The sequence below is a fragment of the Rhamphochromis longiceps genome, linkage group LG13, assembly GCF_057381845.1.
Source record: "Rhamphochromis longiceps isolate RC_006_pf linkage group LG13, R_longiceps_female_GT1.1, whole genome shotgun sequence".
NCBI lineage: Eukaryota > Metazoa > Chordata > Actinopteri > Cichliformes > Cichlidae > Rhamphochromis > Rhamphochromis longiceps.
The window spans coordinates 26,256,455-26,284,360 of NC_140569.1; the positions used below are offsets into that span (position 1 = coordinate 26,256,455).

The 27,906-nt window shown below is 39.9% G+C and overlaps 2 protein-coding genes across 2 annotated transcripts in view; both read right to left on the minus strand.

Annotated features, from left to right (window-relative positions):
* The window catches only part of sorbs1 (sorbin and SH3 domain containing 1), a 42,614-nt gene extending 28,209 nt beyond the window's left edge, over positions 1-14,405 (minus strand). Inside the window, exons 1-8 of the mRNA XM_085428746.1 lie at positions 14,306-14,405; positions 4,228-4,270; positions 3,867-3,953; positions 3,372-3,488; positions 2,496-2,602; positions 2,182-2,323; positions 535-677; positions 9-69 (exon numbers count right to left, since the gene is read on the minus strand). Of these exons, the coding sequence (XP_085284872.1) occupies positions 9-69; positions 535-677; positions 2,182-2,323; positions 2,496-2,602; positions 3,372-3,488; positions 3,867-3,900 (604 nt within the window). The 5' untranslated portion in view covers positions 3,901-3,953; positions 4,228-4,270; positions 14,306-14,405. The remainder of the gene's footprint in view (positions 1-8; positions 70-534; positions 678-2,181; positions 2,324-2,495; positions 2,603-3,371; positions 3,489-3,866; positions 3,954-4,227; positions 4,271-14,305) is intronic.
* A 1,090-nt stretch (positions 14,406-15,495) lies between these two features.
* Positions 15,496-27,020, minus strand: pik3ap1 (phosphoinositide-3-kinase adaptor protein 1). The gene is made up of 17 exons (XM_085428747.1): positions 26,503-27,020; positions 25,289-25,714; positions 24,740-24,984; positions 24,386-24,530; positions 24,151-24,293; positions 23,923-24,055; positions 23,250-23,446; positions 22,982-23,159; positions 22,809-22,871; positions 22,463-22,717; positions 22,316-22,372; positions 20,987-21,180; positions 20,820-20,892; positions 20,470-20,637; positions 19,026-19,093; positions 18,103-18,203; positions 15,496-16,388 (listed from the first exon to the last, which is right to left on the minus strand). The coding sequence occupies exons 1-17, from the start codon at positions 26,531-26,533 to the stop codon at positions 16,274-16,276; spliced, it is 2,592 nt and encodes an 863-aa protein (XP_085284873.1). The 5' UTR covers positions 26,534-27,020; the 3' UTR covers positions 15,496-16,273.
* Between the last annotated feature and the right edge of the window lie 886 nt (positions 27,021-27,906).

Consider the following 27,906-nt stretch of genomic DNA (forward strand, 5'->3'; position numbering starts at 1 on the left):
CGACTTACCAGGTATTTTGTGAATCTGTTTGAACATTGTCTTATACCAGTCTTTGGACTTTTCAGTGTTCTGAAATTACAGTGTGGGAACAATTAATTCACAACCAGTCAATGAGAATTTCAGAAGAGCATCATCTGCATCCTTTTCGAGCAGGAAGACGTTCCCCTGTCTGAGTTTCTCAGAGCATTTTGTTTCATTTAATAAAGTGCAACAAATGAGAATGACAGCATCTCATTTAACGTTAATTCTGATGCAGTGCTATTGTGAAGCTGACACCTAAATGTGAGAGTGCTATTAGTAACACACACCTGCTATGAGTGTGATTAGAGGACTATATATTATATTTATTACAACGATTAATAAAAATAAAAATAATAATCACATCAAAAACATGACATGTGGTCATGCTTTTTGTGTAAATACCTCTTTTACTGTAGCATTAATCACTCATGTGTTATCTAAACAAAGCACCCATTAATAAACATTTACAGAGAGTCGATTAGTCTTCATTCGACAGCTGGTTTAATCGCTCACCCGTACAGGCACAATGGGCTTGTTGAGAGGACTCAGCACAGGGGAGTGCAGTGATAGCCGCTGCCTCTTCCCGTCCATTTCAGGGACTGGACTGACAGTTTCACTTCTGGATTCGGGGCTTTTGTCCCTTTCTGGGGTTGGGTCTGTGAAGCACAAGAAAAATAAGCTAAAAGAAAGCTAAGCTCACAACACATTTCCAGTGATATGGCAGCACAAGCAACCAAGAAGCATGAAGAGAGATTATATAAAATTTGTGCAAGAAATAACTTTTCAGAACATTTCAGATGCAGTACATTATTTACTTAAGTTACTTCCACCACCCATTTATTGTTTATGCTGGGAAACCACCATTACTTACTGGGATACTTCACTCAGTGAAGTGATTCAGATATTAATACCGCTCTACCAAGCAGAGTAAGCCTGTAGCTCAGTTTACTGAGCTGGCTACGTGTGTTTTCTACTGCTAATAAACTCAACTTTTAACTTAACAGGGAGACTCTTAATAATAGTGCCACCAGTGTATTTCCAGCAATCCAGATGAAAAATGTCTTTGGAATATGGGTCACCAGCTCATCCTAGTAAGCTACACAATGCATTTTGGGTATACTGCCTTTCATGCCCCTTTTACATAAAATACATGACAAATATCAGAAAGTATATTGTCTTTGTTTTCTACATGACTTCTCAGTGGTACGACAGGCTCAGTCACACACACTTGGATTTAAATGATAAGGATAAGGTCTGTCCAATGTCAAGTAAATAAATGAAAGAACAGAAGCCGGCCTACAAAACTCAAGTTCATGCTAATCAGTAATTTTTCCATGTAACCCACTGGTGACGGGAACAATAAAGTCTAAGATTAAAATCCCAGGTTTGATAAGAAGCAACACAAAAGAAAAACAGCATCAAACAAAAAGGAAATGAAATGTGTTCTGTATAACCTGAGCATCGTACTGCGTTCCCAAAAATGGTAACATGTTGGCGCCAGTATCTTGACTTATTACTTCATGACGCTTGTATCAAACTAACAAACAAAAGTTAGTCATGAAACCGGGAAAAGGGGGGTGGTGAGCACACAGATGGTTCAGTCGAGAAATGAAAAAGGTGTTGCGCTTTAATAAAAGCAGCACTTCTGCGAGCAGTCGAACGAATGAAAAAAAAAAGTGTTATATGTTGTAGACATCAACAAGACCTCAGTGCGTACCTTCAGAATGAGAAAGCTGCTTTTGCTGTTCTGTTGTGAAACAAACACGGACAGAGACATGGCAAGTAAAACGTGACTCAGCAGTGATGTGTGAAAGCAGTTGTTATACATGTAACGCGGACAGAGACAACAACACCGTTAAATGTTCCATGTGAGACACAGCAGAAAACATCTACTCGCTAAGTAAAGATGTAGCGGAGTGATAAGCAGAAAAGCAACACAACCAGTGCCTGAACTGTAAGCTGAGGTTATTCTGTGTTTTGGCAGCTGGTCCCTCTGCATGTGTGTTTTTGATCTGACATGCCGGTGCTCCAGTGCAACATTCAGTGGGTCTGAGTGACATATATATGACTTAATATCACCAAGCTTCCCTAAAAGGGCACACAAGCAATTTTAAGCTTCTTAATATCTGTCGCCCCCAACCTACAGACAGGTGTGCTCACCTCTGTTGTGTTGTAGCAGGACTATGGTGGGGTTAACTATGCTGGTGCAGGGATAAACAGAGCTGGGAGTCGATGTCACCGAGTTCTGAATGTCAGTGGAGAACGGAGCTTGATTTTCTTTTATGCTCTCAGATGAATTGTTCTGAAAGTGACAGAAGATACAAGTTTACAAGTCAAGAGAAAGAAAAACTGTCCTGTAATAAAAACAAGAAGAAAAAAAAGACATCTAACCAGCACCCTAAAATAACAAGATCAATCAGTGCTCATAAAATCAAACCAAGATCGTGTGTTAAATGGGGTGGAAGTAAACGTACCTGGCACAGAGTGTTGTTTACAGGAGGTAAATCGGCTGTGTCATTGCTGCCACCCTCAGCCAGTCCTGCTTTAGAGCTGTCTCCATTAATCTGGCTTGTCCAGCCACCTAAAAAGGGTCCAAAACTCTCTTAGTTTGGCAGCCAGCGCGGCAAGAACAAAAACACTGGGGACGATGCTAAAAAGTAAATTCTCTGACCGAGCTTATGACAGCAAATCATAACAGATAATTGCAGATAAAATAAATCTCCATTTCATTCTGCAGGGTGTGAATGCTTTCCTTAGTGGTTTTCATGCATGGGGCTGTTAATATCCCCAGAAAAAAAAGAAGAAGGATTCTCCCACAATCTCTGAACTTTGTCACAAGAACAAAGTGCCTATTCAGTTAGCTGTTAAGGCCATTTGTTCCACTGGCCTTTATATTCAGACTCTACAACAATTAAAGCATCTCCCCAAAAGCCTTGGCTAGCCTCCAGACCGGTTCCATTCCGCTCTGCACAACAAACGAGCCCACAGTTAAGGCTGCCTGCTCCAAAGTGCAGCGTGGGCAGGCCACAACAAAAGACCTCTTTGACACTTGTATGAAAATATGAGCAGTCGCCCTTCATCACGGCTCTGAGCGTGCCCAGCTGAGCATACACTTTAAAACGTGAGTAGTTATATAATCCTGCAAAAACACTTGAAATGCTGACAAACATGACGAAACGCCCGTTAAATTACGGCCAAACTGACATCCTCTGTCCACATTTTACACGGATGTGCTCCTGGTCCCCCACCACCACACACACGTGGCCATGTTATTCTTGCTAACCTCTTAATATTCTCTTCATCATGTGGAGAGCTGTTACGAAACAACTGTGGCAGCTGTCCTGACTTACTTGGTGTTGAGATGACGTTTGGCTCATCGCTGATGCAGTCCTCATCATCGATGTGGACGAGAGTGGCCCTTAGGGTCACCACGCCTTTCCCTTTGCAAACTCTGCTCGGGTCCAAATCTGAAAACATTCAAAATCTCACTTTAGCTGCTATTTATTTATTTGTTTTGGTGGTTGTTAAGGAACGTCTTGCTGCTGAGAATCCAACTTACTGCTACTTCATGCTCCAAATCGCCAAAATAGAACTGTTACATCAAAACCAGGCCATCAAATTAATATCCTGCTGTCCTGTAAAACTAATTACCATGAGCACCCCGCCAGAGGTGAAAGTAGAGCGCCTGAAGCTTGCTCTATGCAGAATTTCTTTATTCCCTCGTTAAATTAACACCCAATTCTCAACAAGTGACTTTGAAGACCACATTCTATGTCTTCTGTGTGAGTATGAGGTTTCCACAACTGTAGTAGCTGAAACATTGATGAGCCACATGGATGCATCACCTGGGGTGGGAATCAGGTCAGGAGAGCCTTTCATGCTTTTCACAGGTGTAATCCTGACAGCACAGACTGTTCGAGGACCTGAAGGGACTTTAACACAACAAACACACAGGAAGGAACAAAAAGAGTTTTTTTGTGTGTGATTATGAAAAAAATTTAAGGCAAAACATCCCACTTTTAAGATTTGAAGCAATTATCCAGCAGTTATCTATCAGCTGTTCATTAAAGCAATTCACTATCTGATTTAACAAGGGTGCTCGTGATCGATTTAATGCCATGCAAGTGATGAATTCACATCATTGTGGTACAGAGGAGATGAGGTTAAATTAACTATTTGATAGGCTTAGACTGAGAGCTGACTTACTGGGAGTTGCGCTTGGTCTTACGCCGCCCTCTGCTGGAGAGCCCTGGAAAGTAAACACATGGAAGACTATTAAATAGGAGGATTCCCCAAGATAGATTCCTATGATGTATTATTAACTATTAACCTGCAGCTACACAAAGATCCAGACAGAATTCAGAAAAAAAATTTATGAACAACAACTAAATAACTTTTTGTTGGAGGCACAAAACAAATTTTTCAATTCATTTCAGGTCCTAGCAGAAAGAGATGAAAGGGTTTGGATCTATGGGCACCTATAAAGAAATCCACTCGTGTTCATTTTAATCTACAGTCACCTGTGCTTCCCTCCAATGTTCATGACTTAGTCTGACAAATGTAGCACCGCAGCAGTGGAAACATCTGCATCATTCTCAATAAACTTCACATCAGATGGACTGAGGAGCATGGATTTGATAACCGGGCCAGGTCTCTGCTTGTTAGAATGGATGACTGTATGCACTGAAGGAATATAACATACACAGAAAATGTCTTTTACGGGTAAGATTTGCTTTAGCACTGGCATTAATAGTGAAGGCACTGCAAAGACAGCTTTAATGAGGAACCACATACAGCTATTGAAACTGTGGTTGTGCCTCTGTGGTTGGGTTACACACTGAAATGAGATACAACACAGGAAGGCAGCGAACTTTATCTGTTTAAATCATCTGAAGGCTCTTTCACATTAAGTTATATTAGTAATTCAAAGTGTTGTTTAATTCAGAAAAACTTTCAAACTCAAGCCATTGTTTGCTTAGAACATAATACAGCACAGTCTATATAACATATAATGATTTTTTTCCATCCAGAGAGACATTACAACTTATGTTACAGATACTAAAAGTTGCAGTGAAACATCGGTAGCATGGATCAGATGCCACAAAGATCTGTTCAATGCATTCTTGCTGTACAATTCTACTGTTACTCAGCAAAGATAATTAAGATAAGATTATTGAGAATCAAATTCAGTGCTTTCAGTACTTTTCACTTTGATATAAATTCAAAAATTGCACATGTGCTTCCCTTTAATGACAACAAGACAGGAGAAAAGTAACCCGTATTGCTCTAAGCTCCAGCAGTGGCGCATGCAGAAGTCAGAGCACGGCCACCATAAAAGTATCTGTGAAACTTCCTACTGCTCATCTGGCCGTTGTGCTCAGGCAGCATGGCTGATTTAGGAGACATCCCCATTTCAAATGCCAAGAAAAAGACTGATTAAGACTGCAAACACACTCACCAAGACACTCAAACAGTTACTTGTTCATATACACAAACAGACACAAAGAGTGTTTTCTTTTCATTTTCATTTGTAAACTAAGAGGAAAACAGTGAGCAAAAGCCAGAGCAGCAAAAGCCGTCTAGAATTTACTCTGCAATGAAAATTTTAAGCTGCTTTTAAAGTTGTTCCTTTTCTTCTGAGTTTGCGTGGGACACCGTGTGCTCTCTGTTTACACATGGCGGTAAATAAGCCAACCTGCAGAACAGGCTGATGTTCCAGCTGGAAGCCTCCACAAATAGGCCTAAAATGGATGAGGGAAATGGGAGCAATTCCAAACAAGTCCCAAGGAGACACAAAGCAAAAAACCTTTTTAAACGTTTTCAAGTATTGGAGCCGAGCCGTCCCTGAGCATCAGAAACCGTGTGTTTATTTCCCGTCCCTCTTTAATAAAATCAGCTTGCTTCTTGACCCCCTGCATCCCGGAGAGGCAAAGCATCCATGATCTCATTTCCAAAACCATTAACAGGCATTCCTTTGAGGAGTGCTTACTCTGATCTCAGTTCTGCTTCCGCTGTATCCTCACATGAACCCCGAGATGGAGAAATTTACAGTAGAAAGAGCATTTTGAGTGTGTTTGAAATTCTGGCATATAACAGATAGAGCGAGTATGACAGCTGACAGCGTTTAGTTTGCTGTATAAACACACAGAGCAGAGATCATCCCTGGCCTTTTTAGGAAGAGGTGCTTCTGAGCACAGCAGGGCAGAGAGCACCATTCATCCAGACTGTAAAAAAAAGGGCAGAGCATTGCTAGGACAGCACGGGCCGGGCCAAGGCAAACAGAAAAATAAGAAGACGCTACATCAGCCATCTGATTAAAACATTATCTAAATTCACTGTCATTCCTTATAATCCAGGAAGCTCCTGTGCACTCGGGTCCTGTTATGAGTCTATTTGGCTTAGTGGATATGAAGTTAAGTCACTATTTGCTGAATTTGTTCAAAGTTCAGCAGACCAGTTAGTGGGCCTTGAGTTAGTGGCTCAAAGGTTCCAAAGACAGCCTGACTTTCCTGTTTTTAAAGCTAGCGGATGTGCTATTAAGTGTTATTTGTGCTGATTTCTCAGAAACCCCCCCAAAACAAAACAAGTCTGACATGTAGAAACTAAGTCTTATAACATTTACCAAAAAAAGAGTTAAATTCAAATTCACAGTTTAACAATTAACAGGGTAGGTGTCATTATATTCACATCACAGTCAGTGAAACACCCTCTCAGCTCTGACCTCTGCCATTATCTAAAAGCAGCAAAGCCCAGATGATCCATCCAATATGCATCTCTCAGTTCCATTACAACACAACGCTCTCTCTCACACACAGATACATAAACCTCCTACTGAACGAAAGCTCCCTGGTGTGACCAACACTGCCAAAACAAACAACTCATAAAAGCCAACGACCACCCCAAGGCGTCACTGCATGTCTGGAGAGAGAGATACATTACCTTCCTGATGATGTGTACAAACAGCCCTTATTCCACGACGTACATCAGGATCCTCTGAAGCCCCGTGAGCCGCACGGCCGAGCTTTGAGGGTCTCATGTGGGCGGAACAGTCCCAGGGTTGACCTTGACCTTTCGCTATGCAGGGGGGGTCTGTTTGCTTGCGACAACAGGCGTGTTCAGATGCACCTGTCACCACATGCCACCTGGGAATGTTGCACCCACTCAACAACTGTGGAAATCCTCCTGCCTCTTAAAATGCTCACGCAGGACAGCAGATGAGAGACAGAGAGGCAGACCAAAGATGATAGCTGCAATTTGCTACTGGATGATTCAGCCACCCATAAGGTCTTCAATGCCACAGATGCTTTCGGGTTTCCCGGAATCTGCCTGCAGTCCCAGCGCTATTCACAACTCACGTCTGAGCGGGCCATCGTGTGACGAGGATTCTATTGGCTTTTTTCTTTTTAATTTACCTGCATTCGTAAACAGTTGCTGGCAGGCAGAAATGGAACTCTAAGCCCACTGGCTGGCTACACTGAAAGCCCCCATCATCAAGGCCCATTGCACCCAGAAGCTTAGCCAGCACAGTAGCTGATGGGTTCCCAGAATCCCTGATTCAAAAGAAAGGCTCCCTCCCGGCGCGAGGGCAGTATTAAAACACTTGTTGCTGATTCATTTAAAAGTTTTACATATAAAACAGAAAAAATATGGCAACTTTCTCTGTTTTCACGTTGAGTACTTTCTGAAATCCTGAATCTTATCTTCCCCACAATCTTGAATAATTTTAAGATTGATGGAAAGCTTTCTTCCCCAGCATTAATCTAGCTTCTTAAACATGAAATTTATCTTACTCTATGATGGAAAACTACATTGTTTACTGTATTAATATCAATAAAAACAGGGAAAAGGGTATCTGGCAAAGGCGTTTGACACTGAGGTACTGAAAAAAAAAAGTTACCAAGGAGTTTAGCTACAATCTTTCACAAAACAGTCAAGATTGAACCACTCTTCGTCCTCCTAAATGATGCGGGTGGCTCTTTGTGTCCACAGGACATCTGATTTTATTGTTTAAAGTTTTGCCTCCCTGGATCAGGGAGAACTTCCTTCAGTTATATAATGGTACCAACAAATATTTACATTTTTTTTCTCATGGAACATCGCCGTGTTAGGAAGAGAAATTTCAACAACTTATATAATCTTTGACAACCCTTTTTCCCCTGATGATTTTACAAGCTCAATACAGAAAAGAGCCCGCGAATTTATCTGTATAAATAAGTCATAGACCCTGTTCTTTATGTCCTGGTTGTTCCATCCATCCGTCCGTCCGTCCAGGATTTTTTCGATACATACTAGAAATTTTTTAAGGAAATTTTGCAATATCCATGCAATTCTTCACTTGCTTGAGAAACATTTCCGATATTTACACGGAGTGGGAGGTGGGGTGTTTAAAGATGTGGTGGGTTTTAAAGATGTTAGCAGTTGTATTTACTTTACAAACCAGCCTGAAAGCCTCTCTTGTTTTATTCTCATCCTTGAATAGGTTTGCTCCCTAAAGTGTAATAAACAAAACACAACAAAGCACCTAATTTTTAACATTATTGTCCTTCTGTTTGGATGTTCTGTGCCTGTACAGGTTTTCCAGTCCAAAGACAAGCACGTCATTCTAAACGTGAGCATGAATGGTTTTCTGTCTCTCTGCGTTAACCCTGTGAATGGCCGTCGACCTGTCCGTTGGTACCCTGGCTCTCACCTAATGCTGGATACCACAGGCTCCAGTCACATTGTGACCCTGGCTCAATAAACTGGAAAATGGATGCATGGATGGATAGTTTTCATATAGACACATACTGTAATTTGTTATTCTTTATCCCCTGTGTAATTACACAATGTCTTGTACAGATTTTCTTCGTCTGAGCCTTATCTTAAACTGGACCTCGAGCTTTGCTTGTAGTTTTGGCACTTTCCTTTTGGAAAATTTTTATTGAAGTTGTCTGACAAAACTGTGCGTCAAGCTCACTGTTTTTTTGTTATTTCTATTTTATTAGATTATTATTTGGCATTATTTTAAAACTCTGTGCATCAATCACTTGTTTGTGAATGGAGTTTACTAACCAAAATGACTAACTTATCACTTCTAACCTTAGTGTAAAACCCTACATGCTCTTATGTAAATAGATTTTTCCCTGAATCGATTTATGACTTCAATATTTAAGCTCTTGGAGCATTTTTACAGGCACCACAGATTACTCCATCTGTATGATCTTATGGATTATCTAAATTTCCTGTCTGTCCATTTTCAAATCTAAACAAAGCAGGGTGATACAAAGTTGAACTGTAATGCATTCCCTCCATGGGGGGTAGGGGTCTCTGTGAAACAGTCAGAGGCTGCCTTAAAAGTGAGCCATGTCAACACAAAAGAGCTCTCTTCACACGCTCAGCTGTACTATAGACGGAGAGAAAGAGCTGTTATGTAACGCAGTTTGACTTCTGCTTTGTCAACAAATGGCAGAGAGGGGAGAAGCTATCCAGTGCTGTGTGCAGATCCCACCAAACAGCTCCAAACATGGCTCGAAATGGCTGCTCCGGAGCAGCAGCTTATCCTCCTAATTGAGAAGAGACCCCCCACCTACCCTTCTACCCTCCCCACTCTCTTCCATAAACAGCTTCCACACTGGACACCAGCCTTGGATTCTACACATTCCTCAACCAAAGCTATTTGAAGTTCATTTCAAACAACTGCAGCATAAAAGGAAATGTATGTAACTTACACACTACCCTCATTACAGTCCTGAGAACAGGATTACACATTTGTGTTGATAATGGAAGGAGCTTAAGCTGGGGTTGTATGAAGACAGCTTCTATGCCTTTGAATTCTTTGAAGAAGAGTTTAAAGCGATCCTGCAGTATCACTATCATATTTGAGGGCTTATTTTGAGGATAATTCTTCACCTGTAGATAAAAAGGTCCTTTTTGGAGGGAAAACAAACCCACTCATGACACTTGTCATTGTATGATGTGTTCCCCATCGCTCAGAGAGGCTAGCGACCTGCCAACGCATCCCCGAGAAGCCCAGACAGTTACTGGAAGTGACCATGGCCAGATCCCCGGGACAGGAAACACTTGGCTGGTACGTGCCGAGGTCCTGGGGAGGACTGCAGTTGGCTGCATGGACCAAACCGCCTGTTACAGACACTGTGTTAGAGAGCCAGGCTCCTTCTAACATGCCTGCTAGGCTTTTAGAGCCAGCGTAATAAGAATGTCAGGGAGCTGACAATTTACCCAGGGTGATACATCTTCACAGCAAGGGCTCCAGGCTTGACTCCAAGAGTGAGAGAGCTTGGCTCACAGGCCTCACAGAGAGGATAAACACTGAATATCCAACTAGCTTTGCGGTGTCTCCTTAAGGGACTTTCAGATAGTTTACTTTTAAAGGAGCTGAGTTTAGTTTAAAAAGTTTCAGATGAAAACAGAGTGACATAATTGGAAAAAAATAAAGTCCATAAGACAGTAGAGAGGTATGTAATTTGGTAGTATGAATAAGACATGGCGTTTATTTAATCTCATAACTCCATAATGAGCACAGCTGTGCACAACAGATTCCTCCCGGCTTAGATAATGGGAGGTACTTGCACATTAGGTGAGCGGCGCTGACAATTCAAATCATTGTCACGGAGTGCGCTCAAAGTGTTTCCTCATCTCCGCTGAATGTTTGGACTCTGACAGGGACTGGAAGCTCTGAGCGTGTTACCTAATATAACTCTCCGAGCGCCTATGTGACAGCACTACTTGATAATTGAGTCATAGGATATGGCGGCTAAACGTGAATATAAACAGCGATGCGATAATCCAGCAATTTTAAGTGCTATGAAGGCATCCTCGTGTGAAATGAGCGTGCAGCAGGACTCCAACTGGTCCCCATCATCCATCTATTTCAGGAATGCCGGTGCAGCCTGACTCGTCCCCGTCACACCCAGAAACAAACAGAGGCAGGCAGCACTGTCTGTAACAGCCCCGCTTCACAGGTGGTGGCAAAATATTAGATGGTCCTTACTCTTTGTTACATGTTGCAGTGAGCGATTGAGAAAGCTGTGGCGTACAAGTGTCACTTGAGAATTCTGGATTGGTCGGTGAGATTTTTAGTCAAGACGTCTGCTGATTCTCATTAAACTATCTGCCAGCAAATGCTGCGATGCTGGTGTTTTCCATCAGCGCTGACATGGGTGGGTTGGGGGTTGGTGTGGGACGTGTGGTGCTTGTGACGGCAGTGGAGGCGGGCGCTGCTTAAATCTATCACCAAAGCATAAATGATCTTTTCACGGTTTTGTTTACGTGCATCCGTGATCAGGGCGGGGGTTCTGTGCGCCACCGACCTTGAAAAGCCAACGCATAACACTTCATTTCCCCATCCACTTCATCCAATGGCAGGAGACGGTGAAAGCAGACAGGGGGTTCGGTGGTGGGGGGTGGGGGTTGCCAAGCAACCTGTTGTAACATTAACAAGGAGTGAAAACAGAAACCTGGTGTCTGGCTGAAACATCCGGCCTGATCCAAAGCCATCCATTATTCCCAGTAAAGCGAAGGCTGTTCTCTACAAATGCTGCCACTACAAAGCTTTCTGTTCAAGTCATGCAAATATCCAGCGTCACCACACAGCTGGTGTACATAAACCGCAGCTAATTAAAACAAGTGATCCTAAAAAAGTATGTCTCAACAAGGAAATACTATCATTTCATTATTCTTCCAATATCCAGTAAAAATAGTAGTACATATATAACTACATATATCACTCTGAACAGGTGGGTACAGTAGGCCTACAACACAGCGACAGTATCCACCTATGTAAACAACAGCAAAAGCTAAATTATCCACACTTTGGCAATGCAAATAAATTCTGAGGAGACTGCATGACCAAAGGGGTAATTGGACTTGAATGAAAAAACAAAACATATTGTGACTAGTTGTCTGTCTGATTTCCAAACCACATGGAGATCATCATGGAAAAACAAGACTATGATATTCCCCAGGCCAGCTGGCTTTGGCAAATCTTTAAAATTCAGTTTTGAGATTCATGTTTCCGAGGATCGCTCCTCTCAAATCTAGGGGAACTGTGTAACGTGACTCGTCATAAAATATTAACAACCGCGCTGGGTTCATGGTAAACAAAGAGCCCCGCGCTCGAGAAGTTGCACAGATCAGGCAGCTGTTTGTTGTGCAGATCAATCAGTTCTGTATCGGCTTTTTTGGATACAGAAACACGATGTGTACCTCGGTGGTGGATGCTATTCTGCAAATGGAAAAATTCAAGCATACACGTTGCAGCTAAAATTAATGCAGGTTGCAAACTTTACACTCTGTTTGAATATTATTTGAACTGTGCACTCTATCCTCCTGTTTAGATACACTAAAACACCTGATGAATCACTGTATCTATACATATATATACATATATATGTTTTAAATCGAGGAGGGAAAGCATTCCTTTGCAAATCATCCAAATTTACTGTTGAAGAAAAAGTCAATACCGTCATGTGTTCAATCTTTCAGAACATAACAAACATTTTCCTTCACATAGATCACTTTCACCTTGCTTTAAATGCACAACAGAACCTGCAAAATGTCATAAGGGTACGTCTGCTCCCTGCCTAAGTAAATGGCTCCTGGGTGAGCTGCTACCAAACATGTGACTGATGTGTTATATGTACACACCTATCAAAATCCCTGTGTAAACAGCCACAGGTCCTCTACTGACATCTGGTAAACCAGAAGTCTTTGTTGTACTTGTAGTAAGGACATGTGGGAAGCTAATGGATTTCCTGATCTTTCTATGTAAACAACGCTTAGATAACTGAATATCTCCATTAACCACGTCCAACAAGTCCACATGATAAGACGAACACAAGTGACTGGGTTATTTCCAGAGCGTGGCAGCTACACAGCAAAACACTGAAACAGGTGGTTTGGAGTAAAATCCGTCTGAATACTTTCCCCCTGTCCTTGGAGCGGTTTGATGAATTATTTGTGCAAGGGTTAATATTTTATCACGCCTGTTTAGACTCATGTTACTCGGGGGTAAAAATGTGAATGAAGACTGAGGCGGGGGATCTGTAGAGTTTCACAAGTAGGCGTCTTATGTATTATAAAAAGCTCCAATCTTAGATCTTCAGTTAAAATAGGAAACGGCAGGATTGTTTTCCAGGTAGACATCACGCAAAGATGCCTCTGTAATTCCTTAGAATTCCATAACAGCAACAATGAAAAATGCATATTATAAAAAATTACAACCATAGTGACCAATGTCAGTTTTGCCTTCATACAATCCTTCCCAGTGGCATGTTTAGTGGGACTAAGAGAAAATCCCAGTTAAGATGTGGGCAAGACGGAGGTGTTTGTTACAGTCTGTGAGTCTGTGTGTGGCCACAGTTGTGCCGCCAAGCAGTTGTTCATATCACATGCTGTTCAGCGTGAGTCTTCAGACAGACCTGTTTGACATATAGCCCAACATTCAGGTCCTTGTGTCAACACAAAGAACATCCACACTTTTAATATTGTGCAGTTACATAACACAGGTGCTAAGTTAGTCATGCTCACAAAGATGTCCCTGGAATAAGGAGTGGAAAATGATAACGGTCCTACCAAATCAATCTCCTATCAAGAATATCTCCAAAACAAAGATGACAGAGGTGACAGTTTAGTTTGATCACACTGTACAGTGAACAGCTCCCAACATCTCCATGCCGCATAATATGCATTCCATTAAGTGGATGGTCTTGCTGTCACAGCCCTACTGTATGCATGTAGAGTAGCCTGAAGTCTGCTCCCTATGACTCACATTGACAACCGCCGCCGTCCAACTTAAAGAAACCAACGCGCGGGATCGGATTTGTCTTAAAATAAATAAATAGATACACAAATGTTATTCAGCAGTGTTATACAGACAGCAATCCTTTAATTTTCAGATTAAGGATTTAGGTTTTTTCTTCTCGCATTCAGCTACAGAGTGCGGCACCCATTCCCACTGTATGGATCTGCCTTTACTGCAGCAACTGTCCCACAGCCAATGCCCCCATCTGCTGAGATGCAAAATCAAAACCGACTGACTCACAGAAGCATTCATATTTGCTAACCATTGATAAACTCACGTAGCAGACTCTGTAATTAATATGAAATACATTATGCAGTACTGGCTTTGCATCACACCTTAACAACTCTCAAGTCAGCTGTTAACAGAGCCAGTGGGAAATAAAAATAAACTGTTCATGCCCTGATAATAAGAACCTTTCTTTTAAGAGAAAATCTTAAAGAAGGGCTTCAGAGAAGTGCAGCTGTAACGAGCAGGTACGCTCACCTCTCTGTGATGGTAATCCAGCGTTGTGCTCGCTGATGCAGACAGACACACTTCACTGAGCTCTTTGCGACAGCTGCTCTCCACCAGCGTCCTGTCAGCGCTTCACACTCACCGGTTTCAACTGCGTCAACATCGGCGCACTGCTCGCCCACCGAGCGCGAAGACCTCTCCTTTCACAATAAAAGCCTGAAGCTAGTCGCTTCAAACATAAAGGGGGAAGAAAAAAGTTCAACTGCTGACTTTGTAAGTCTGTTGCGCTGGTAGATAGCTGGGAAATATTAAGCATCTGGATAGAGCTATTTATCCACCTTTCTATTTAATTCCTTTATGGATTGATGGATTGGCCTCGACAGAGCCCGGAGCACAACATTACAGAAGCAGTGTGGGATCATTTAGTCTGAGAAAAGAACAAAAGAGACAACATCCAAAGGAGAGCTTTGAACTATTCCTGAAGACTATGACTAGAAAGCTCGTATAAGGGATTTCCAGCAGCATTGAAGAATAAACATTGTCATATTGAATATTAACTTTGAAACTAATTAGAATTGTCTAAATGTGTATGCCTCAATAAATGACTTTAAAGACTTTTAATTCCCATTTTTCTAGCAAAATATTAGAAAATAAGGGATGTTCTCAAGACTTTTGCATAGTACTATGTAACTATCAATCATCATCAATCAAAAAAAAAATTCACCAAATAACTATGCTGTTAATAGTAGAATAATATTAATATTCACTACTGTTATCCACCTGCTACAAATACAGTTTATTATGGAATAAGTTAAACAGTTGTAAGCTCAGCATAATAATAGGGCAGCCAGTTGCTGTAGGGGTGGCTTAATACTTTTGTAGAGTACTGTATTTGACGTTTTTACAACAGTAAAGATTTTACTTTGAAAGTTTCGGCCAGAAGTCCCAGCTGTCTACACTCCATCGCACTTTGTACCTTTCTCTCCTCAAAGCATTTAAAAGGATCTATTTTAGGGTTCATTTATATTCATAACACTATGTTAATTTGACTCATTTGATAATATCAAGTAAAAGGTTTTTACATACATAAAAAATATGTAAATATAAGCTGAAGTATACCTTTAGAGGGTAACAGAAGATGTGAAGCACCATCCAGTGATCAAATGGTATATCACAGCTTAATAAATGAACAGCGGCTGCGTTGTACTTACCCAGCTAAAACATGTATTTTTTTAATCACCATTTTGTCATGTTTAAAAAATTACATAAGGTCTGTTAGACAACAAAACTGTCTTTCCCCACTCCATTCATGACTCAGTTTAAGAATGATACTGTACAAACATCACAGCTAAACTGTAAGTCACTAAGCTGTTGGTGGGTAACAGGAATTCAGGTAAAGTAAGTAGAATACCACAAAACTCATAATTAGCACAGGCAAAAATATCACATATTTATCTGGTAAACGGAGCAGCATTAATGTCACTTTTCAGTTAAATTACACAACAGGAGATTGAACACACTGAAATATTATAATTAGAATATCAAGAAAAACAAATGTTTGCTATTCTAATATATCAAAATTTAAACCCATAACAAAAAGAAATTAATACGCCTACTATTAATACTACTATTATGATTTTCATTAGGACACTTAATATTTATTGCAATTATATTCTTTGAAAATCTCACATTTATTTACAACTACAAACTTACTTTTACAATATTTTTTACAGTAAAGACATACCATAGCAAATACAGCGGAAACATATCACACATGGATCACAGGCACAGTCATGAGAAATGGATGTTTTGGTTCTGTGGACTCATACATGAGAAAGAAAAAAAATTAAATAATATATAACCATTACTCTGCATGAGTTCATCTTGCTAAACCTGATGGTTGTTTACAGCTACATGTTACCTTCTCTATCCCTCTTACACAATAAATAACTTACAACTTGACAGATCAAATTCAGTAAAATTGAAGATGTGCGGCTCTCATCGATGTCTGCGAGGTACAGGAGGTGCTGAGTCAGTTGGCCTGTAAGAAGGTCTTTGAGGAAGTATTCGTGTCGGGCAGGATATGTAACGCTCATGGACCATCTCTGTCACCCTGCAGGAAACACACTGTTACTGTATAGGAAGGTTATTTGCACTGTAACAGTAGAGACGGTATACAGCAAAGGGTGTGTAAACTGTGACGTTTAATTTCTTATAATTATGCGTGAGAAAAAAACAAAACTTGAAAAGAAGATGCAAAGATAACATTTCAGACACAGTTCTGTATCATTTACTTATCTGACACCCTACATTCAGGAAATATGAACTGTACAAGAATCACTCATTCACTGGTTTAAAATAGATTTCAATACTTTAACAAACTGCATGTTTTAGGAACTACAGTACATGAACTCTCTGATAGTGGTCACAGCTCTTATGCAAAGTTAGTTAATGTCAAAGCATGTTATTTTTTTCTATCATTACTGAATTTAGTCATCATCTTATTTAGTTATGTAGGTGGAATAATAAACTGAATTATTAATATTTTTAATGAAATCAACAATTCTTTAAGTTACAGCCCATTAAAGAAACATTAAGCAGTTTTACATTTAGCTACGTTTTTAGCTAAAGTTAGCTAATGTTAGCGCACACACAAGTTAAGCTGTTGCACGTTTGTATCAATTTACTAAGTTCATTTGGTTGTTTATATTCAAACGCTTTGCACTCCATCACCCTTCATACTGTAACTTCTCATTTACATGTTCCCAAGACAAATATCTTTTTGATCTTTTAACCTTCAGACACACAGATGCTAAGAAAAACTCTAGATAAGATCACAGTACCATGCAATGAGAACAAATTGAACCCACGCATGAAGAATTTAGTATACTCTATGTAGCAGCTCATACATACTTGGTGTAGGTGTTTGTTCATTTCTGTTATTTATTCTTTAAAAACTGAATAATTTAATGTCAGTCTGTGGATGTCAAATTACTTAAAATTCTGTGTACTTAAAGCAATTTTGCTAACTCTTGAGTCTTTTTTTTAACAGCACACAAATGTTGTATTTACCCACTAATAGTAATTAAAACTCATCACACACAATTACTGTATGAATGAGAAGTATTATGCAGATATTTAAAGTATAATATAATATTTCTGACATCATGTCAGAAAGCTAAAGAAGCTGATTGTTTATCAGATTTTAGAAATACATTGTACTGCCACCCAGATTTTTTTTTGAAAGAGATAAGAGACACAGAAGGGCATTTATCAGTAAAAAGGATCTGCAGCGTTTCACAGGTTCTCAGGAATTTACGGCAGCTCTTGCTACCCACTTCAGTCACTTTCATCTTTTTCATTTTTAAGTGGTCTCACTATAAGTGGTCTCACCTATGTGTGTGGAAGTTATTTGTGTGTTTACAGAGTATAAGCATCAGTATCTTGATCACTTTCTCGCTCTGGCTTCCTCTGAAACGCACAGCTGCGAATTAGTGGTGGGTGAACATTTCCTCTTTTACATTTTTCTGTTTCACTCAGTGCTGCTGATAGATTTTTTTTTACGTGCTCCCAGTCTTTCTGTCATATCGTTAGCTTCATAGCATAATTGCCTAAGTCATTTGACTAAGTCAATGACTTAGGCACTTATGCTATGAAGCTAACGATATTCTAACACAGTTATGATTGCTGCTAGGCACCGTCACATAATCGTACAGTGTATTTGCTACTTTGCGTTGTTTTTTCCTATACCTGATGTCGCATAGTGCTCAGTACTGCATGGTTCTGCTTTCACTTCAGTAATCTGAATCGCTGTTCTCTAGACTGACCTTTCTGGGTTCCGTGGAGGAATCCTGGGTGGAGGAATGGAAGGTGCAGCACTGCCTGGCCGTGGCGGTCGTGGTGGAGGAGGGAAACTTTCTATTGAGTCCTTTAAAAATACAATGACATATATATGTGGCCACACTTGAAATACTTCAAAATAAAACAGCCTAAAGCTCTAGTTTAACAGCTGAGTCAGTTAATGAAAAAGCTAACATTGTCACAGTTATTGGTTTAAGCAATTCATCTACTGAAACTGTCAAGAACTCCCAAATTTTCAGCTAAACACACAAAGATGACAGTTGTTGTTTTGTTGGTCTGGAGAATAAAAGATCATTGTTTTAATTACACCCTGAGGAAGTCATTAAGCAGTGTCAGTCAAGCTTCCACGATGGGTCGTGCAGTTTGAGTCTTTTAACAACAGACAGGGAATACTCATCTTACCCATCTTGCAATTAAAAGAAGGACAGAATTTGCACCAAAATCTAAGAGATTCTTTGTCTGCCCGTGCCCCAAATCTCCTTCAGCTCTGTACTTTTTCTTCAATCATGATGACAGACAGTAAACGCTAATGAAAATGATATAGAATCTGCTTCAGTAAAGAACACACATTTACAGAACTTACATTTAAATATTGTCTGGAAGGTATTTTAGGAAATGAAAAGCTGAAGTAAGAGAGCAAAATAAAACAAAACTAAACACTAGACTTTCTACCTCTTTTTTTCTACCTCTCTACTGCGCATGCAGTCATGTTGTATAGACATCAGACACATGCAGCATCATAAGAGAAAGGGAAGTTTTAATTTGGGTTATAAAGAGTAAGAAGGAAGAAACAGCTAGCTATAACTCATGCAAATGCATTTCTGTGTGAACCCTTCAGTTTCCACGTGCCTTGAAGATGCACTTGTACCTATTGTTAAATCAAGCTCACCTCGTCAGGTTCTGTACCGCTGCTGTAGCTAAAGGTGCTGTGCGTGCTGAGTCTGTTGCTTTCGGTGCCTGATGACAAGAAGAAGCACAGCAAAAATAAAACACGTGATTCCGAGTAGCTCTGAGGTTAGTGCTTGTGGTGAATTATGTTGTAAGACCACTTCGCTAAATGTGGGTAAAATATGTTTTAGGCCTTGACACTATTATACAAGATGTCTGCAAGAAGGTGTATGAACAATCAGAGCAAGACAGAGACGCAGCTCATATGCATACCACCATTACAGACTTAAAGTAATCATGAAGCAGTATAGCAAGCCATTCTTTAAATCCGTTAATGTTATCAGTGTTTTTGAAAGGAAACTGCTTGCCCCTTTTGAAATTTATGTGCAAATGTTTGCTTTTTTTAAAAAAAAAAACAGAAGAATAAAACATCTACTACAGCAAAATTAAACATTAATTTAAACCTTAAAATACTTTTGCATTTGTGGGCTAATTAAACAAACTAAAAAATGGTTTTCTTCGTAAAACATTATGACTGAATTATAACTGCTGGTGCGACGTGTAAAAACACAAATAAAGTTTCACAAAACGTCTCATCCTTTATGTATAACAAAACTACAAAGATGGGAAATAATAATAACAAAGTAAAATAAAATACATACACTGACATTCGAGAACATTAAGTAACATTAAGCAGTAACAAAATCACTAGAGTCATGTAACTTTATCATACAGAAAAAGTCTGTTTATTACAATTAACCTAATATTTCAAGCTATAATCTGACTACTTTATTTCTTGCTTTTTTATTGAAAACTTTTAAAATGAGATCTCAATTAAGATTTAAAAAAAATGTGAGACTAAAATAAATTTTGCATTTATTTGCCCGCAACAGGAGAAAACACACAGCAGGGCCACGGGTCGGACTCAAACCTGCGCCGCGGCTCTCTTGCTGTGCAGCAAGTGGTTGCCTGCTTACCCACAGAGCAAACACGGCACCCTTTCTTTTCTTTGAAAAACTGTGACTGATGTGTTGAATTTCTGTTTTGACATAAATAATTTTTCAGCAAGGTCTGCTCTGTCCAAGCTCTAATTAAACGCGGGTTTATTAGTAACACTGCCTCGTACCATCCATGTGAATATTCTAATGATCCCATCTAGCACTTTTTCCTTGAACCACAGCTAAAATTGACGCATAGAAAAGACAGAATGATCAGATCTGGCGCTCAAACGTACCTCTCTCTCCAACTCAAAAGTGGAGGCAGGAAGTCAGACTACAAGCACATCACTTTTTCAGTGACTTACATATGTGTATAATTTACATTTCTCCCAATCTGTACTCTAATGGAGTTGCAAAGAAAGCCACACAAAGAAAGACTGAAAGCTTTAAGTCTTTTTGTTTAGTACTTGATAAAAGCAGAAAGTAAAGATAAGCATTTGGACTCACTCGATGTGCTGGATGTGCTACCTGTCTTCCAGCTGCCTCTCTGGATAACCTGAGCCACAGGAGGAGGCTGAGCCGTCGCTCTGGGTGTCGACTCATACACAGCACACTCTAATGAGACACTAGTGCCCCAGAATGAGTTTCTCTGAAGGGGTGCACTTATCTCATACTCTACGGGAAAAGACCAGATTAAAAAGATAAGCGTTTTTGACAGCAATGGCATGTTATTTTTCAATATGTGTTTGTCACCAATGAATCCTAACAGTATCAGCGTATAAACAGTGGAAGGTATACAATGTGATAAATCTGCGTGAACCTGATCTGATTCCAAATGAGAACATAAATAATTTTACCAAGTTCCTTTCCTGTCTTCTCTCTCTCTTTATGGCGTCTGGTGATGCTGTTTCGTAATGTCTCCAGATTTTTCTCAAGTAAGAAAAAGGAAACACAGGCATTACTTTTATTGCTTAACCAACAATCAACTTCTTAGAAAACCACAAAGTTTGAACATTAGATCTACCTGCTGATAGCGTATGGAGTTTGCCCTCCGCTCATGATCAACCTGCCAAGCCTTAAACTCTTGGACTGCTTCGTCCACAGTAATTTCTCCTACTTTTACCCTCTCTTGCAGAGATATGAGCTGCCTCTGCCCAGGGGTCTTCATCCCAGCGTAAGGATCATATGCAGGCGTGGGGGCTTCCACTACAGGCCGAGCTGAATGGGAGGAAAATAGTGTATAATTTATTCTATTATTAATTTATAAGCAAAAACCTTTGGAACATAAAATATTGTATTAGTTTCATGAAAGTCTTACAATAGTTTGATGTATAATGGTAATATGGGTGCGAGAGCAAGCGCACTAATATTTTTTATTATTTTAAATTTTAAATGTCTTTACATTTCTGATGTAAATATAAACAACTACTAAATCCTAAAAACTAAAAAATCACAAAAACAAAAATAAGACCTCTTGTTATGTGTTGATGACAATAGTTCAATAACAGTACTGTATTTTTATTTATGATGAGCAAACCAGTTTAAAATCAGACCCATAATCAGTGCACACAGCTAACCAATCGTAATGCAGTATAATAATACAAGACGATAATACCAGAGGATGTAATTGACATGTCAGTGACAGTAGTGGACTGTTGCCTCACTGCAAGAAAGTTCAGGATTCAGACGTTACATGTTCTTCCTGTGTCTGTATGAGCGCCCAGAACCTCTGGGGGCTACCAGATACACGCATGTTATGTAAATAGGCAACTCTAAGCTGGCTGTAAATGTGCAATGAACTGGTAACTAGTCCAGGCTGCACCTTACTTCCTGTCAGCTGGGGTTTGCTCAAGGTTTCAACTTCACTTTCATTTTTACCATTTAAAGTTAAATATTCAAATGAGGAGCGAAAAACAAGAACGCTTCTGCCGTACGGGCCACGTACATTTTTGCTCTTCCCGTATCACATTTAAGTGTCTGCTGTGAAAAGGGCCTATTAATGTCAGAAGATCACATGAACATTTGTTCTCAGTCACCTACCCACTCTGACACCAAAAATTCCCCCAACACAGTTAGCTGTAACCACTGAGTCAACTACAAAGGTTACTGGTTTTGACCAATGTGGTAGTATTAAAAGCCCTGTGCCTCACAGAAACATGCTACAGCACTGTACAAGACTGATGATAAGTAATCAAGATGCAGATAAAATAAAGGCACCTTTTCAAAAGCGGTTTACCAAATGAAACCATGACCAGTTCTAAACTAGCTTTATATAAGTGAAAAAAAGAGAAAACAGAAGCATAACAGACTATAATGATTAAATGAAAAGAAAATTATTTTTATTGGGATTTACCTGCATGATATCCCATGTCCTTTGCTTTATTCTCAGATGTACCTTTATCTGAAAATACTATCAAAAAAATAAAAGTTACATATTTTTGACACATTTGTGATATAAAAAAAATATAACGTAATAAATAAAAATCAGACTGCACCATACCTCTAGAAATGTACGTCGTAGACTTTTCAAGCTCAGTGTTAAGCTCAGGCCTGGGGATAGGGGCTGGTGGACGGTTCAGGACTACTGGGTTGTAAGTACTATTTGCATCCACAGTATCGTAGATATCCTCTGGACAGAGGTTGTATGGGTCTTCCTCTTCCTCAATTTCATCTAAGCTATTATGATCAACTTTTTCCTCTTCCTCACTTTGAAGAGGTTCATTGTCCTTCTTGACTTCAGTGGCATTTGGTTTTGCTAAAGGTAAGAGTGTAACCACATGAAGCACTCAATGCCATATAGGATGCAATATTATTTAAGGAAATTATTTAAAACTTCAAATGTATACCTTGAAAGAACTTCCGAAGCATAGCTTCCTCAGGGTTCTCATCTACTGCAGTCATCACCTCATCTTGAAACCCCGACCAGAAAGAAACAATACAGCACCATCATCATCTGCTGCTCCCAGTTTTGCTGTATGAATTATTGTTGGAACAATAAATAAAATAATGCGATACTTACAAAAATCCTCTGCACATTCAGGGTTGATCCCCAGCATCGACTCATATATATCCTCTGAGCAACCCGAGTATTTCATCATGATATCTTGAGAGTTAGTGGACATCAACTCATATACCTCTGCACTCTCGTCTGTGTTGATAGTGTCCTCAAAGTGAGACTTGAGCAAGTCTGCAGTCTCCTGGATTTGTTTAAATGCAAAAGACAACCAGACGCTAAGTACAATTCGTGAAAATGCAAAGAATTGAAAAGATTTTCTCTGTGGACTTACAACAAATTCATCCATGAACTGCCTGAGATCATTAAAACCACTCTTCTCTGCAAGCGTGTTTGGGTAGTCTCCATTCTTGTTCATCACACTGTAAGCCTGCAAAGCTCCAGGACACTGAAGCAGAACGGTGGTCAGCTTCTTCAGGCCATACTTGGCTGCAAAGTGGAGTAAAGTAGGAAGCTCCTCATTCCGCTGATCTGAAGCCCACAAAAAGGCAAACAGATAGAACCAGTTATATATCAGCTGCTCACACTTTCTGCTTTTTATCATAATCTTTGAATTTAAATGAGAACTGTTAATGGTGTTATTGCAAAGTGGAAGTATTTGGGAACCACAGCAAATTCGCCTCAAAGTGGTGGACCACGTAAAGATGTAGAGCAGGGTGGCTGAGAGCTAAGGCCTACAGTGTATTTATAAGTCACCAGCGTTTGTAGCTATCTAAAGCAGCGGTGAGTAGCGGTAAGTTCCAAGCCTCCACTGGCATTAACATCTGGCCACAAACTGCGCCAGGAGCTTTATGGGTGGGTTTCCATGACTGAGCACCTCCTGTAAGTGTAACATGTAGGTGGCCCAGAACTTTTCACCATATAATGTATGTGCGATAACAGGAAGTCTTCTACAAATTTTTTTAGCTGACTCGCCCAACACCAATAAAATCATGTGTTAAACTTACATGCTGACATATTGTCTTCCTCAATCTGTCTGATTCCAAACAGCTGAAGACCAGTTGAAGGGATCTTGGATTTTAAAGAGTCGGACAACATGCTGTCCAGTGATTCTGTTGCATTGGCTGTTATGTTGAATGCCTGGATGTTCAAAATAAATAAATAAAGCTTACACAAGCTTTTACAACATTAATCTAGCACAACGATGCTATTTAAAGCGCTAAATAATGTCTCACCTGGCTGATGAAGTTAACAGGATCTGTAGCATTTTCAAGATACCGACTGACTTCACCCATGCTGGTGTAATACGTAACAGGAGTCAGGCTGACAGAGGACTGGCCAGTGTACATAGTGAGGGACACAATTCCAGCATGCATATCTAAATGAAAATAAAGAGCAAATTAACAATTACGGTGATTTCAGATTAAAGCTTTCAACATAAAAGTCCTGTGACTTCCTACAGATACTTGCCAGGTGCAGTAACACTTATGGTGTATTCATTCTCCACGGTGCCTGGCACCCTTTTTGCAGGTACATTTTCAGATGAAAACTCCACCTCTGGATCCGACTGATCATCTATTTTCTTTTTGAAAATGATAAAAAGTGTCTCCTGTTTCTAAAAGAAAAATGGAAAACTGGAATAAAATTGGCGTGTTGGTGACATTTTACTGATATCAAGAACTTCCTTTAGCTCCGCTAAACACTAGAAGATCAGTGTAAATGTTTCTCTGTGTACCTGTCATACAATGTAATACAGAAAACTGGATTTATTTCAATGAACCAAACAAACATTACATTTGATGCAGCTCTTGTGCAATTACTTACCCCGCACAGAACTCTGTTTGGTTGCACAGTGAGACAGGTGATGTGCGTGGGTGAAGTTATTTCCTGACTTGCTGATATTACTGCGTTCGCAGGCTCTTCATCCTTCGGGACATTTTCTTCATACTCTTTTGTCACCACATCCTCTGTTTCATCAGTGCTAGGATTTTCATCTAAAACTGGTAAGACGTACACATCGTCTAGGGCTACAGGAACTTCACTCTCACGTTCAAGCTCCACTTTTCTGCCTTTAAATTAAAAAGAAATCGAATGTATTACAAACATCTTTATTTTCCCTTTAAATTTCTACAAATTGCACAATTTTAACATCTGTCTAGATGAAATCGCCTTCTTTTAGTTATTCAGAAAGTTTCACTACAGCACATCCAACTTTCTCACTGAGAGTTTCTGTTTTATGTTCCAGCTTTAAGATAATTGACAATTGTTATTTTATTTAATATCCTATTCTTTGTGGGTGCAGTAAAAACTGAATTAATTATGTTTGCTTCCTGGGCATCGAAAACACTGTACAAAAGAGAACATTTTACATACTGTTGGCTAATGCTTCCAAAATGGTAGAAACATAAACACCAGGCTCATCCTCTGCGTAGAGCTTCCTCCAGCTTGGCCAGTCTTGGAAAATCTTTGTCAATAGTTCGTCCTCAGACACACCACATAAAAAGGCCACCACTCGGTGAGGAGGATAGAGAATTCTCTGAAGTGCCTCCTGTAGTTCGTGGTCACAGAGGATGTCAAGGAAAACCCCTGTGAGGAGCAGCACGATGCTCTTGCAGCTTTGGAAATATTCAAAATTATAACCGTGGAGCTCATCGGCTGTGCTGATTGCATATAGCAAAATTGATCTTTTGTGGAATTTGCGAGAACTTTTCAAAATCTGGTGCAAATATGACGCCCATTCCTGTGCCTCAGTGGTGTGCAGAATTAACAGCTCATATCTTGAGAAGGATTCAGGATGTGCTGAAAAACACAACGCATTACAGTGTGATTGTACGCTCAAGAGATGTATGCAAACACTCTCCAAAGCAGGTATCCAAAGCATAAAACCTGCTGACCCAGCCTGACTGCACACAGTGAATCAACGTTCTGCTCAAAATACACTAATGACATGACACTAGCAATATTATGTGCTGAGTTCCTTGTTGCAGCAGATTGTGATTGCCGTGGAAATGCTCCACAACGTACCAGCTGTCCGGCTGTGGAATGTCAAGGTGACTGTGGCTGGGGAATGAATGTCTGATCTGTTTGATATTTCACTGCAGAGCCAACAAGACGTTGTGCAAACATTGCGCTGTGTCAACACTGGTCAGAGTAATTTTGTTTGACTCATTACAGTGTTTAATCAGGTCAAGCTCACCTCTGTACACGCTACCTAGGAAAGAGCACCCACACAAGCATTCGCTTCATCGGAGCAGCTCACTAACGACAGGGCAGTGAGCCCTTACATCGTTTTATTAAAGGACCGATAACATGAATGATTTAACTTTACATGTGTTGGAAATACTACATTAATTCAAATCAACCATACAGGATGCCTAAGATGCTTGCTTCCTCTTTTTAAAGCGGAGAAAACAGTTTGCCTTGAATTTTCTGGTAAATGAAACTCAATTTAAATGAACACATCATTTCAAAGTCAAACAATGCAAAAGAGTAAACTATGTGTTAATAATGAAGGTTTCAGTACATCTTGTAAACTGTAGCACTAACTAGCTGGTGAAAAAAAAGGTACACACGACGGGTCGTATTACCTGATTCAGTGCTTGAGATGGGTTCTCCCATGGTCTTGAAGCCTCAAATCAAATAAATAAATCACCTCAAAAGGATCATCATTTGCCCAAATGTTTCTCTTCAATTCGATGAAGTTTACTGATGCTTCTCTTCTCATCAGCTGAGACTACATTAGCTTTCACCAGCTACAGCTCGTTGCTCAGCAGTATTAATAGCAACACTTAGTTTCCTGATTTTGGTGACTCTGCCCTACTTCCTGAAACAGTTGAAGAAGTGAGAAACGCACCACTGTCATGACAGAATGTGCAACATGTCGGCAGTTACATTTGTTTTTGGCTGCTTTGTGTATATCTGTATGTTGTAAACAGCAAAATATTCTATAGATGAAACACAAATGAAGATAACGAGGGCTTAGCTAAGAATTTGATGTGTTGAATTTTGCGACGTGCAGAAACGACACAAAACCACTTGATGTCTTTTATGTAGGCGACGCTTTAGATTCGCCTTTGTTCTTGGTTTTCGTGAAGACTGTACACCCACGCACACAAACGCACACGCACACAAACACACACACACACACAGGAAAACATCAATTCACCTGTTATGAGCCACATCCTTCTTCTGTTTTTTCACTTCCTTACCAAGGTGCTGTCTATCTAGAGAGTTTTAAGGTCAGAGTGATTGTGTAAAATTACAATTCTTATAAATGAACATGCTTACCTCAAAAGAGTAGCTATACATTTGTGGCCAATAAAACTTACTTACTAGTAAGACTTACTACTGTAAACACATCGTTTCTGTGTTGCAGTTAACTTTAACATGCATAAGACTAAAGTGACAACTTCTGCAAAAAGTGATGCACACCTTAAAAATGTGTTGTTCTGTGATGCTGTGACACCTTAAAGCAACACTGAAAGTGCAAAACTGAAAGCTTTCATTGCTGGCGTCATTACACAGACATGTGAAGGATGAATGTGAAGTTCTAACACAATTCAGCCTTACAAAATTACTTGTGCGCTCAAATGCTGACACACACAGGGTACATCCTCATACAGCCACATGCTAAATATTTCTTAAGTAAAACAGAAAGCACATGACAAACGTGAATCAGTCACTGATCATAATGAATCACATGTTTGGTGTAACTGTTACTCAGTATTTGAAGTTTCAGTTCCCTCGTAAATGTCAACTATTTGCAACACATGGCACCACACTGACACAACCACTAGAGGGCAGAAGACACTAACTTAACATTAGATTGTTGTCCACCTATCATTTTGCCTATAGGCATGGATATGTACTTGGTTAAAAAGACTGTGGTGAGTTTGGCATAAGTCATAGAGATAGTTTCCATATACAGACAATCAAAAAAATAAAATAAATAGCTGTATGAGCCTTTAACAATAATGTTTATTTGCTATATG

Excerpts from the sequence above, each read along its gene's own strand:
- pik3ap1 (XM_085428747.1), bottom strand. The coding sequence starts at position 26,533 with ATGGGAGAACCCATCTCAAGCACTGAATCAG. Across the intron at positions 24,056-24,150 it reads CTGTTAACTTCATCAGCCAG|GCATTCAACATAACAGCCAA; the intron begins GTGAGACATTAT and ends TTGAACATCCAG. Across the intron at positions 22,718-22,808 it reads GCTTCGGAAGTTCTTTCAAG|CAAAACCAAATGCCACTGAA; the intron begins GTATACATTTGA and ends TCTTACCTTTAG.